A 14381-nucleotide genomic window follows, 5' to 3' on the forward strand; every position below is an offset into this window, starting at 1 on the left:
TGTAAGGGGGAAAAAGCCTTGGTATATATATGTATGTATATATATATATATATATATATATATATATATATATATATATATATATATATATATATATATATATATATATATATATATATATTATTTTTCCTTTTTTTTCAAACTCTTTTCTCAATTTTGCATTTTCATTCCTGAATCTATTGTACAATAATAATATAATATATGACTGCTCTTCCCCATTGAGTATTGGTAGACAAAGGAATCTACAACATCAGCTTTCATCAGCAGTAACTCTAGCCTAGCTGGTGTCTCCTCTCTTCTTATTTTTGTTGGTTCTGTAATTCATTTTGTCATCAAACTGTCTATTGCTATGCTTAGTATGGTATTACCCCATAATACTACATTTCTATTTGCTTCCCAGTCTTCTCAGTTTACCTCCCCACAGTTGAGGTCACCTAATAGAACCATATCATCACTCCTTTCAATTTCTTTCTTCAACTGTGTTCATATGTATAATATCTCTTGGTAATCTTCAGCCCAAGCTCTTATCTTAGGGGATATATACATCACAGCAAATTTTCTGATCTTTCCTTCTATTTCCACTTTTATATCTATTAAAGTCTTTTCTTCTCCCAGTACCACATCAACCACCTTTAAATTTTTCTTCACTATCACCATCACACCTCCCTTTCTTTTGTCTCTCCCTTTTCAATATATTTTTGAGAAGTAAAGTAGTGCCTTCCTTGAATCCATGTTGGTTTGAGGTGGACAGATTAGTTAAGTTCTTTTTTGAATCAGTCTTTCCATCAACTTAGATATGGTTTGTAGGATGCTGGTGTTTCTGGTAGTTTGTTTAGTATGGGGATGATATGTTATTATTTTTTTTTTTCAGATTGTTGGAATTCAGTTGTACAACCAGGAGTGGTTAAAATAGTCAAGATCTTTACTGCATTTGGGCTAAAGTGTTTTAGATGGATGTTTGAGATCTTATCTGGGCTATCCATGTGGTAGTTTTTAATTTTCTTTAATGCTACTTCCATATTGGAGAAGGAAGAAGTGATATTTGTGACTAGTTTGATTTTTCATATTTCTTTAGTTAATTTCCATATTTCTAAACTCACAAGATATCAAAATTTGTCTGAAATAAATTAAAGTGAATATCATAGGACATTATGAGGTTAACTCAGTACAATATATAAGATAAATCACACTTACCAGCTACAACCACAGTGCCCATGTCCTGGGTTCGAACAACCACACTTACATCAGCTGTGGTGTGACCTGGTGTTGGGAGCACTTCCACATTCTTGTCTATCTTGTATGGTTCACCTGAAAGACAAACATAATCATAAACTGGACCCATGGTGAATCAAAGGACCTTTTCCCCTTTGTAATGGAAAGCCAAATCAAAGTATACACCCACACCACACCCAACCCACACCTTCCTAACACCCATTCATTACCCTTCTCATCTTAAGACTTCATGAAAAAAGAGTCATCCCTGTACCTTAGTACAATGTATGTGTCAGAGGCAATGCAGCAAGACACAGCTGAGCCTGACAATTGGACTTGGTTTACCCCTCTGCTTCATTATGATTACCCTTCCTCATCCACTCAAAAAATTTATGAAGACATGATGAATAACTTTTTGGGCTGCATCATTTCTTCATCTATTACAACTACACTTCATTCATCTCTATGTTTTACAATGTCTCTACCTTGTTCATAAGATATTTTTCATGTATCTTGTGCTGTCTTTACCTTATCCATCTACCTCATTCTTAGTCTTCCTCTCAAGCATAGGCATAGATTCTAAGGGTGATTAAAGGGATATATTTCTCATATCTCCTATTTACCTGTCTTCACATAAACACTTCATTTTTTATTATGCATGAGGAGGGCATACAATTTCTCATTAGCTACCTTTCTCTTTCCCACATGTAGGCATCACAGCACTACTTCCATGTGCTATTTTCATCCACATGACCCCTGACCCTAGAGAGTTGCATCCCTTCTCTGTGCTTTTCCCATTGACACTATGTCTTTGCACCATTTCCTCCTTGGGGGGTATCTGTACCTAATAAATCTTATTTTAGTTTTTCTATAGCCCTACATTTCTTATTATAGTTTTTCGTGTATCTTAGACTATATCTTAAGCATGAAATTTTGACCATGATCCATTTGAAGTATATCATGGCATACAAGACATCATATGTGAACACTGCATGATGCATCACATGACAGGCCAAACCCTTCCTTCATATTAATATGACCTTCAGCCAATACATCAAAGATCTGAAAGTGAAAATTCACAAAAAATAAACATATCAAAATCAGTTGCAAGCATGGGCTTTAGGCAGCAAAAGGAAACTCAAATTGCAATCTACAAACTATTCTTGAGAACCACACATTTCATTCCTTCTGTTTTTCTTGTTTTCATGAATTCTTTACAACCTACATTAAAAAAATTCCCCAAAGCTATTAATTTTTTTTTCTCCTAAATTATATCTGCACTACCAGTACAAATTCATTTCTTGGCTCTATATCTCCTTTGTCCCCTGAAATTTGAGTATTATGTGATCACTTTTCCCTATAGGTCATATAACATTTTACAGAGCTGGGCGCATTCCTTGGTGCATTACACTTTAGTTTGGCCATGGTTAGCACTCCCAAACTATTAAAGCAATATAGTTGCCAGTATAGTATGTGGCCTACAAAATTTTTCTTTGGCCTACCAGACTTATTTCGGTATGAACCTGTCTCTTAAGCTTTAATAGTTTGGGAGCACTAATTGCAGCCAAACTAAAGTGGAATGCACCAAGGAATGCACCCAGCTCTGACATTTTAAAGAATCAGTGACATGCATACTGTAGTTAACCTCTTACTCTTGAAATAAGCACACCATTTAGGTCCACAAGAGCCACTAAAGTTGGGTGATATATGATTTTTGGTTGAATTATAATAAAAAGTTAATATTCTTTCCTTCTTACCAACATAAGTTTATTAAACCCTTTGAGTAATGACAGGGTTTCTTCCAGCAGCCAAAATATACAAGATGACACCACTCCTGAGTGTGATTAGATAGGCTTTAGCAATTTAAATTATAATAAAAGGTTAATATTCTTTCTTTCTTACCAATATAAGTTTATCAAACCCTTTGAGTAATGATAGGGTTTCTTCCAGCAGCCAAAATATACAAGATGACACCACTCCTGAATGTGTTTAGATAGGTTTTAGCAATTTAGATAGTAAGGTGTCTTCCCCTCTATTTAATGAAACTGCTTGCTAGTAGCCAAAATGATTATACAAGATATCCCTTCAAAATTGGTTAAATCAAGAAATAAGATTAAAATTTATCATAATATCAATAATAACATATATGACAGTATGTTCATTATCTACAGCACAAACAATATCACAGATAAAGTAATATAAACATGAACCAGATAATTATTACTGTTTCCTCAAATTTCAATGCCTGGAAACCTACATACATACATATACCAAGGCTTTTTCCCCCTTCCAAGGGAGGTAGCCAAAAAGGGAAAGGCATAAAAACACTCCCACCCATTTCATCCCCAAAGACACTCCACACCCCTCCCACCCTCCCTCTCATCTGAGCACCTCCTGGATGACGGGTCATCCCTGCACCCTGCCCACCGCCCTGGGTCAGAAGCAGTGTCGCAAGACACAGCACATCCATGAGGTGTCTGAGAAGTATGGTGGGGGTTACTAGGCTGGATAGAGTGAGAAATGAGGAGGTGAGGAGGAGAACAGGGGTGAAAAAGGATTTGGGAGATAGGGTTGATGAAAGAATATTAGGATGGTTTGGACACATGGAAAGAATGAGTGAAGAAAGACTAGTAAAAGAGGTATGGAAGGCAGATGTGGGGGGAGTGAACATGAGGGGACGTCCTAGGATGAGGTGGATGGATGGGGTGAAGGGGGCTTTGGGGAAGAGGGGAATGTCTGTTGAGGAAGGAAGGGAGAGGACGGAAGACAGAGGTGAGTGGAGAATGGTTGTATATGGATGATGTTGTGATTGCATGAGGAGGAATGGGCGGGAGGGTGGGGTAGTATGTGTGAGTAAATTTTGACGCAGCCCGAAGGGATTTCTCCCCGTCCTCTCCTTATATGCAAGGGGGGACGGAGAGGGGGGGTTGCCGATTAAATGAAGCGGCCTGGTAACCTACATCCTGAAAATGGCTGGCAACAAATCTTGGGTCAGCCAATAAATCTCTTAGGGAGGAAACTTTGGATTGCTGCCCGAGTTGTATCAGTGTAGGACATTTTTTTATATCACCAGCTAATAGTAGTATGAGGAAGGGCACAGTCATTTATCAGCTATGCTTATTTGAAAAGGTGGAATACAGCTGAAATTGAAAGATCTTGGCCCCAATCTGGAGATCATATGTCTGCCCCTGAGAACTACACCTCCAGATGGTTAATCACTTCAATACAAGTCAAATTCTCACGTGCAGCATTGGCTGCCATATGTATGATCCATCACACTACTCACATTATAAGATATAAAGTCACTGCTGTATTACTCCTTCTCTTTTACTCTGAGTAATAATAAACACAGAAAACATGATCAAACCAGTTCACAGAATCCGGGAGTAACTCATGTACAACTACAAAAATATATATATAATCAAAATGTTAATGCCAGCATCCTTGTGTACCCATTCCTGCCTCATGACGCCTACATAGGCGTCATTGTACCAAAGTGGTTAAGAGGGTTTTGACTGGTTCTGAAGATGGATGGTGGGGAGATGATTCTCTCTGATATCCATTTTGCAAAACCACCACATGCAGGTACCCTAAACATGAGATACAAGATGGTTGAGAGAGAAAAGGCTGAGCACTAAATTATGATTACATCATTTGCCTTTCTGGAAGGGAAAGAATTCAACAATGGAGTGCCTTTACTAACCTGTTTCAAAGGGATGAATGAAGAACTCATGCTGGTAAGATATGGTGAATCCTACAATGTGCTTTGCCTTCAAGAAGAGATTGAGATTCCCTAGGTGGTCTGAGTGGCCATGGGTTGCTATGGCATATCCAATGTCATCACAGCTCAAGCCATGTGATGCCACACCTGCATTGGAACCATGAATTATTGATTGCATTCTTGGCACCAGGTACTGAAAACTAATAAAAGCTACCATACACTAAAACTGTATATGCTTAATCAACAAGTATGCAAAAGTAATTTTTTCCAATTCCATAATCAGTGAGTGGAGTGAAATTGCTGAAGAGGCAATAAGAATTCAAAACAGTGACATTCAGTTTAAAAATGCCAATATACCAATTCTTCATTTCTATTAATCAAACCTGGCTCACAGCCATTTCATGATTTGGATGATGTTGCTGGCATGAGCAATTATTCCACAATTGTTACAACAGCAAAGCAAATAAAATATTTGGGGCTGCCTTACACATAAGTAACATCAGCAGTCACAATAAAACCGAACTTCAGGGCTATAGTTTCTCAGCTGATACGACTCCTGGATGCTAGTATAAGCATGTGGTTAATGACTGTTTCAATGATGTGTGTAGGAATAGTAGTGTGTAGGATTCATGCTCCGTAGTCCCCTGTTAAAAAGCTGGCTCACTGCCACTTCATTGAATTAGTTACTGTCACATCCAATTTATAACATTATATATATCCAAGAGTTGACACCTTGACATGGTGAATATGCTTAAGAATCTTAATGACTACAAAAGCTATGTTGATAGAGATGAAAATCTAAGCAGGGTCACCCATAATGAATAGGTTTTGTAACAAAGATGAGACAAGAGCAGCTCACACATACAGTTGCAGGACCTACTGATGACAGGCACATCCCTGATGGTCTAGATAAAGTAGTTTACATGATAGCAAGTTTCATCCAATGACCCATGATTTTGAAATTGGTATCACTTCCATATATATCAACAGAAATATGTGATGTGGTTAAATGTTTCTATAAATATGGATGTCAACAATATGTGTACTGTGAGGCTTGCCAGCAAGCTCGGCCCATCACAACTCAGCCCATCTACTCAACCAAGTCAGCCCATTACAGCTAGGTTAGGTAGGTTACATTAAGTTTGATTAGGTTTGGTTAGGTTAGATTAGATAGGTTAGGTAGGTTAGATAAGTTAGGTGAGAGTAGAGGAGTTTATTATACTTTCATTTCTTTGACCTTTGCATCTATCAAAACAAAGTGTCTCAAGTGGCCGATGGGCAGAGTTGGTGATGGCCCGAGTTGGAGATGGGCCAAGCTGGCAGGCAAGGCTCTCAGTACACATGTTGTTGACATTCATATTTATAGAAACCTTTATTGGACAATTTATAGTTTCACCCAACCAACGATTTTGATATGTGGCTTATCTTATGTGTTTCTGGTGAGAAATGTTGTGATACGAACAATGGAGTACATCATTTCCATTGCAAATGCGTACTTTTCAAGTGATTGTTGAATTTATGCACTCATGCCTACATCTCCCCAACAATCTGGGGGGGACCTGTGGGAAATCAGGGTTTTTGGGTGGGGAGCACTAATAAATCGAGTAATGCACATTGCAAAACAGGTATAAAATGAACAAGAACACATAAAAAAGATATAAATATATCTGCTACATTTAGCAAAGGCCACTCCACCCACGCAGGAGTTGCTAACCGTAAACTAACATAACCTAACCTAACTGTTCAGTTAGGTAAGGTTACGTTAGGTTTGGTTAGGTTACGATGGGTTAGGTTAGGTTTGCTTAGGTTAGGTTACATTAGGTTAGGTTACGTTAGGTTAGGTTACGTTAGGTTAGGTTACGTTAGGTTTGGTTAGGTTAGGTTACAGTAGGTTACATTAGGTTACGTTAGGTTAGGTTTGGTTAGGTTATTTTAGGATAGGTTAGGTTTGCTTAGGTTAGGTTAAGTTATGTTAGGTTAGGTTAATTAGGTTTGGTTAGGTTAGGTTACATTAGGTTAACCCCTTCCATACGGTGCCGCACACGTAGGCGTCTTGGACTTAGATCTCGGTGGCAGCAGCCAATGCCAGCCGTACGACGTGTCGTAATAATATTCGCATCATAAAATATAGTCACCGCTTATATCGATTGTTCTCTCTTCACCCGTGAATTTTGATAACCATAGAAAATGCGATTACAAAAGAATTAGAAAGAATGTCATTATGGAGGGGCGACTACAATAAATATAATCAAGACGCCGATATGGCAGCCTCGCGAATACACTCGCTCCCCATGACGCCTACGTGTGCGGCACCGTATGGAAGGGGTTAAGTTGGTTCGGTTACGTTAGGTTAGGATAGGTTAGGTTCCGTTAGATTACTCTAGGTTAGGTTACGTTTAGGTTAGGTTACATTAGGTTAGGTTATGTTAGGTTTGGTTAGGTTATGTTATGTTAGGTTATGTTATGTTCAGTTAGGTTAGGTTACATTAGGTTTGGTTAGGTTAGGTTAGGATAGGTTATGTTATATTAGGCTAGGTTACGTTAGGTTAGGTTATGTTAGGTTATGTTTGGTTAGGTTAGCTTAGGTTTGGTTAGGTTACATTATGTTATGTTAGGTTTGGTTAGGATAGGTTAGGTTTGGTTAGGTTATGTTAGGATAGGTTACGTTAGTTTATGCTTAGCAACTCCTGCACGGGTGGAGTGGCCTTCGCTAAATGTAGTGGATATATTGACATATATTTTGAATCATTGGTAACTTGGTAAACAAACATGGCTACCACTCGCATTAGCTGACCACACTCCGGACCTCAAAGGTGATTTTTTAAATTCATTTTTTAATCTTTTTTATGTGTTCTTGTTCATTTTATAACTGTTTTGCAATGCACATTACTCGATTTATTAGTGCTCCCCACCCAAAAACCCCGATTTCCCACAGGTCCCCCAGATTGTTGGGGAGATGTAGGCATAAGTGCATTACTTAAATAATTATTTACTTGAAAAGTACACATTTGCGACAGAACTGATGTACACCATCATTCACATCACAACATTTCTCACCAGAATCATATGTAAGCCACATATCAAAACCATTGGTTGGGTGAAACTATAAATTGACCCATTTATTTAACCACACCATATATTTCTATTGATATATATGGGGAAATGATACCAGTTTCAAATTCATAGGTCACTGGATGAAACTAGCTATCATGTAAATTACTTTATCTGGACCAGCATTTCCCTAGGGTGCTGAAATTATTATAGGGGGTGATGGGAAGTGATGCACACAAAAATCATATTGATACCTAATTGTGCATATTTGACTTTTTCCATGCTATTTTATTTTACTAGTGTTCTTACTTCTTCTACAAACAATAGTCAATTTATTTCAGTTCTAAGGAATCAAGAAAATAAATAATCAAGCAGTACACTTCACTTTTTATCCTCCTAATACCAAGATAGGGGTGCTAGACTGCTTAGACATGACAACAGGGGGTGCTATGGTCGGAAAATGTTCTCAAACGCTGATTTAAACCAAATAATTTCCTTATGATAGTATACATCAAGTTACCAACCTGTTACCTTCCTCAACAATCGATCTGTCCCATGCAGTCATTGTTACATTGTATCAAGTTAATCAACAATTATGTTGGTCCTTTTATAAGTGTATATGAACAGTTTGCCAGCATTGCTCCATTCTGCATGGTTGAAAACCCATTTTGCAGAACATGGACTGTATAACTCATGGTCTTTAATTTAGAAAAAAGTAAATAAGTAACCCTATGACAATTTAAACATTTTTCCTTTGAAGTGCGACCAAGTCATATAATACATGAAGGATGTACTAGTAAGTATTTTGCCAACGCCAGCTATACTAAATTAAAATTTCTGTAGGTTTGTTTATTTACTACCGGAGGCAAAATAAACTTTGCAAAATTTGACTGACTGTTTGTTTACTAATTTATGGGACAGTCTGTGCTTTTGCAAAGATTTTCTTAGGACTGTTTGAAAACTGTCTTACTCTATGAGTCTATCCTTTTCCCTTCTATACAGTAGAGTTCCTGTCTTTCGGTATTAGTGACCATATTTAGGATAATTACACTAAATTCAGAATGATTTTCATGAGAGTATGTTTAGAATGAATATAAGCATGCTATCAAATCTAGTCTGGAAGAATAGTGTATTGAATTCTTGAACAATCATACAATGTATGCGCTTTTGCTCGTCATGAATCATTATGATTTAGTGGAAATGAGTCTCCAAGCTCATGACATTGTCAATAATATGATTATTCATTTCATTAATATATACAACCAGCAACAAAAGCAGTGTCACCTCTTTAGACCGAGCTCGGACAGGTAATGTTCTTCTTACTCTGAAAGGTGTCTGGCCTAAATTGACGACCCGCTGTAGTTAGACTCGCCATTGAAGCCATTCATTTGTATAATTATAATACAATATGTTCTATGTGTGAAGATGCACAATGAATATCAGACGGGTCACAGCAATAGTTATGTACATCAACATTATTTGATAATAAGAATTGCAGCTAATGTTACACGAAATGTAAGAATGTTTTTCTCTAACATTCTAGCTATTCCAACATTTCGCAAGATCACTGCAACGGGTGTCCCTTCTCAATGCATATCAACATTCCACGTCCATCCTCTACATGGAAGAACTTCAACATACGGACCATAAACAGACTTCATGAAAATTTGCAACCTTTCATATATGCCTTACTGAGATTCAGTCAATATAAATGCATATCAAAAACCGGCAGAAGCAACAGGAAATTAAGAATACCTGAATGATGATTATTTCAAGTTTTTATTAGTACTTTTTCATGACACTGTGCCTCATATTAATAATTTATAACCAAAAGCAATCTTGAGAAATATGAGTGTTTAATATTTGGTAAACAATGATTACACATACATAATTTACATATTAAATTGGAGATACAATCTGACTTGTGAGTCCTCAGAATGAGAGATAGTCCAAAACTTAGAATATATAGAGCAAGTGCGTGTGTGGTGTATTTATATATTTGGAAGTGGTGACTTGCAGTGAGGTAGTAGTGAGGGTGAATGAATGAATGAGATGCAAGTTATGGTGGATGAGGTGTTGTGTTGAGACGTTGGATCGTGCGTTGCATTTGGGAGATTTGGTTCTTTTTTTTCTTTGTATGTTTGACAGCGGTAGGTGTGGTTGGTAGCCATTGTTAGGTAGGACAAAGGAGATGTAAAGAGCAGCAGCAGCCATATTGGTCGTTACGGGGCTGCTTGCGAATTGAATGAGGGTGTAAAGAGTGGAAAGTGTTAAGAACCACTGACTGTTTAAGTGTCAATTGTATTTAAAGTTACCACTTGAAGAGGTAGTTTGTTGGAAAGATTTACAATGCGTTTAAAGAAAAGAAAGAAAGATTGATTGGTGTTTGATCTGTTATGGACTCTTTTGTAGCCATTATTTCTTGTGATAGTACTACGGTCCAGAATGAAATAATCATGTATATTGATATTAAGGAAACCATGACTAAGCTAAGTAGACTCAAGGCTCTTGGTAGAGTTTATTACGAGGTCGATAAGTATTTGTAGTGAAGCTGGTTCGGATTGACCAAGAGTCCTAGGACAGAGCAGACAGAGAAAGTGAAATATGGGCCGTTTGTTCATAAGTTGGCATAAATGAAAGGAGAATTGTAAGACAGAAAAAGAAGAGAAGATCAATAAAAACCAACAGCATCTGGTGTTCCCAGGCGGTCACCCATCCAAGTACTAACCAGACCCAACGCTGCTTAACTTCGCTGATCGGACGAGAAGCGGTGTGATCAGAGTGGTATGGCCGTTGGCCCTCATTGACAAACCTTTTCTCAACCTAAACAACATTTTCCCAATACTTCTTACTTCACTTCATGCATTACACCATAGCATTACACCAATTGTATCAAATCTACTTCCCAAGTGTCTCTTTCACTTTTATTTCTTCCTTAATTACTTCCTACATTTATCATATCAGCCTTGCCTTTCTCTCTTCTTTCTTTAGCTAAATCATCAGCTACATCATTCACAGACTCATGCCCTCGTTTTGTACTAGCTCTAATGATTTGATACAATATCAGATGCACAATAGTCAATGACAGATCTTACTGTCGTCAGATAGATTGATCTTAATACATGTATATCAATGCCTTTACCTTTGTTAGCTAGATTTTTTTTCAAGCTTTGAGTCTAGACATACATATCTTTTTAACATGTGATATTTGGCTTTTGGTATTACTAAATGATGTATACATACCAAGATATTTATAAGTCTTCAATTTATCTTTTCTAATTTGACTCCATTTAACCACAACTCTTCATCGTGTGTCATTCTTGTTTGATATCTAGTTTTATGTTGATTCATAACTAATCCCAATATTTTACACAGCTGTTGTAGGTCACTTAAAGCATTACTCATCGACCCTTTAGTTTTGCATTGTATAAGGATGTCATCAGCATAAATTATCATTTCAGCTCCGTAGGAAAAGTTATAACTTACAATTTGATCCATACATACATACATACATACATACATACATACATACACCAGGGGTTTTTCCCCCTTACAAGGGAGGTAGCCAAAAAGGAAAAGGCATAAAATAATTCCCACCCATTCCATCCCTGAATACACTCCACACCCCTCCACCCTCCCTCTTATCTTAGCACCTCCTGGATGACGGGTCATCCCTGCACCTTGTCCACTGCCCTGGGTCAGAAGCAGTGTCGCAAGGCACAGCACATCCACAGCAAGGCCGCTTCATTAAATCGGCGATCCCCCCTCTCCGTCCCCCCTGCATAAAAGGAGAAGACGGGGAGAAATCCCTTCGGGCTGCGTCAAATTTTGCTCACACATACTACCTCACCCCCCATCCCCCCGCCCATTTCACCTCATACATCACAACATCATCCATATACAACCATTCTCCATTCACCCCTGTCTTCTGTCCTCTCCCGTCCTTCCTCAACAAACATTCCCCTCTTCCCCAAAGCCCCCTTCACCCCATCTATCCACCTCATCCTAGGACGTCCCCTCATGTTCACTCCCTCCACATCTGCCTTCCATACCTCTTTTATTAGTTTTTCTTCACTCATTCTTTCCATGTGCCCAAACCACCCTAATACTCTTTCATCAACCCTATCTCCCAACTCCCTTTCCACCCCTCTTCTCCTCCTCACCTCCTCATTTCTCACTCTATCTAGCCTAGTAACCCCCATCATACTTCTCAGACACCTCATCTCAAACACATTCAAACTCCTTCTCTCTTCCTCTTTTCTGCCCCATACAGTGCAGAGAACATTAAAAAGCATTGGGCTTAACACTACTCCTTGTAGGGTGCCCGATTCCATCTCCTTCTCTTCTGACTCGTTCCCTTGAAATCAAAAATTTCCTCTTCTTCTAGTAAGACAGTCTACTATCCAAGATCAAAATTTACCCTTGATTCCTTTGTTTACTAATCCTTCCAAAATAACATTTCTATTTGCTCTATCAAATGCACCTTTTAAATCAATAAAAAAGTCTATCATTAATTTCTGCATTACTCATACATTCAATAACACAATCTGTAGTGCTTTTACTTTTCATATATCCATATAGATTTTTAGATATTAAATGAACGACAGTTAGAGGCTCGTCTGCGCGATAGAGTAGAACACATACTGCCAGAGATTCGACATGGGTTCAGACCAAACAGAGGGACTTCAGATCTAATCTTCGCTTTAAAGATTATCTTCGAAAAGTCATGGGAGTTTGATAAAGACAAATATGTAATACTCTTAGATCTAGAGAAAGCATTTGATCGCGTACCAAAGGATAAGCTGTGGTCAGTACTCCAAACTACGGAATACCAAATACCCCCAAAACTGAGAAGAGCTATTAAGAGCCTTTACAATTCCAATAATACAGCAGTCAAGCCCGTTAGTGAGACCTTACAGTGCTTCGATATATCATCTAGAGTGCGCCAGGGTAGTGTGCTATCCCCAATGCTCTTTATCATATTAATGGATGAAGTGATAAAGGAAGTTCAATTTAGAAGAGGAGAAAGGGATCCTATAGAATCATTGCAATTTGCCTATGCAGATGATATACTCAACATTGAATCATCTTCACACGCTGCAAGTCAATCCTTAAATCTATGGAAGGCGGTACTCACAGAGTACAGACTAAAGCTAAATCTTGGTCAAACTGAAATAATGGTAGTAAGCAGGAGAGAAGAAACATTGAACATGGAGATCAATGGAGTACCTATTCAGCAGAAAGAAACCGTCAAATATTTACGAGTCACCTGGGATGGCAAAGCAAAAGACCAAAGTGCAGTACAAGCTAGAATTGCTGCCTATAGCCAAAACCTAGGGCTACTATACCCATTGATGAAAGATCGAAATGTCCCTACCGCGGTTAAAATAGTCATATACAAGAGTATTCTTAGACCCATATTGACATATGGATGTCAATCTTGGACTTTAACGACAAAGACCAGCAGCAAAGTCCAAGCAGTAGAAACGAGAGCATTGAGACTCATCAAGGGGGTTACGAGCTTTGACTACATACGCAATGATGCAATTAGGCAAGAGTTGGAGGTAGAGAGCATCTTAGAGTTTGTCCAACGTGTACAACTAAGATGGTTTGGATATGTTGAACGAATGGATCAGGAGAGGACCCCAAAGAGATGGCTTTATTGGACACCAACCGGTAAGCGACCCGTTCGACGACCCACAAACAGATGGATGATAATGAATATTGACGATGGGCTACGCCGACGGGGCACAACACTTGAACAAGTACGTCAAAACCGGATCTTCGACGACAGGGCAAGTTGGCGGTCTCTCATACTGTCAGGTGGCGACGCCTAACAGGAGTCTGGTATATATAGATATTAAATTATCTATCTTATACATTATTCTGCTTAGCACTACTCGCTCCATTCTTTTACATAGGTAAGATGTCAACGAAACCGGCCTATAATCACAATTTGTTATTTCTATTATTATTTTATCATTATTATTCTTATTTTATTATTATTGTATTATTTTATTGTTATCTTTATTATCATCTTTAATTCTGTATCATTTTATTATTTTGTATTGTTTTTTATCATTATTCTCTTATTTTCATTATTTTGTATTATTTTTATTCTTATTTCATTTCTATTTTCACTTTGTTATTATCATTATTATTTTGATTATTAATACTATCATTATTTTTATTATAATTATTAATATTTTTATCATTATTACTATTATTATTATTATTATATTTATTATTAATACTATTATTATTTTTATTACTATTATTATTATTATTATTATTATTATTATTATTATTATTATTATTATTATTATTATTATTATTATTATTATTATTATTATTATTATTATTATTGTCATCATTATTATTACAATATCGAATTCTC

The 14381-nt window shown here is 37.4% G+C and overlaps 1 protein-coding gene and 1 non-coding gene across 7 annotated transcripts in view; both read right to left on the bottom strand.

Moving 5' to 3' along the window:
• The window catches only part of LOC143027769 (metallo-beta-lactamase domain-containing protein 1-like), a 76705-nt gene extending 67150 nt beyond the window's left edge, over positions 1–9555 (bottom strand). Inside the window, exons 1-3 of one of the 6 annotated variants that reach the window (XM_076189296.1) lie at positions 9308–9539; positions 4916–5080; positions 1195–1308 (exon numbers count right to left, since the gene is read on the bottom strand). In XM_076189296.1, the coding sequence (XP_076045411.1) occupies positions 1195–1308; positions 4916–5080; positions 9308–9368 (340 nt within the window). In that variant the 5' untranslated portion in view covers positions 9369–9539. Of the gene's footprint in view, positions 1–1194; positions 1309–4915; positions 5081–5420; positions 5597–8515; positions 8761–9307 lie in introns of those variants that run through there. The other 5 variants (XM_076189298.1, XM_076189297.1, XM_076189301.1 and 2 more) reach the window with 5 other exon arrangements.
• A 1108-nt stretch (positions 9556–10663) lies between these two features.
• Positions 10664–10782, bottom strand: LOC143027849 (5S ribosomal RNA). Its single transcript, XR_012966658.1, has one exon. It is a non-coding gene; the product is annotated as a 5S ribosomal RNA (ribosomal RNA).
• Positions 10783–14381: the final 3599 nt, after the last annotated feature.

This window comes from Oratosquilla oratoria, chromosome 8 (assembly GCF_046742065.1).
Source record: "Oratosquilla oratoria isolate Oo_2021 chromosome 8, ASM4674206v1, whole genome shotgun sequence".
Classification (NCBI taxonomy): Eukaryota; Metazoa; Arthropoda; class Malacostraca; order Stomatopoda; family Squillidae; genus Oratosquilla; species Oratosquilla oratoria.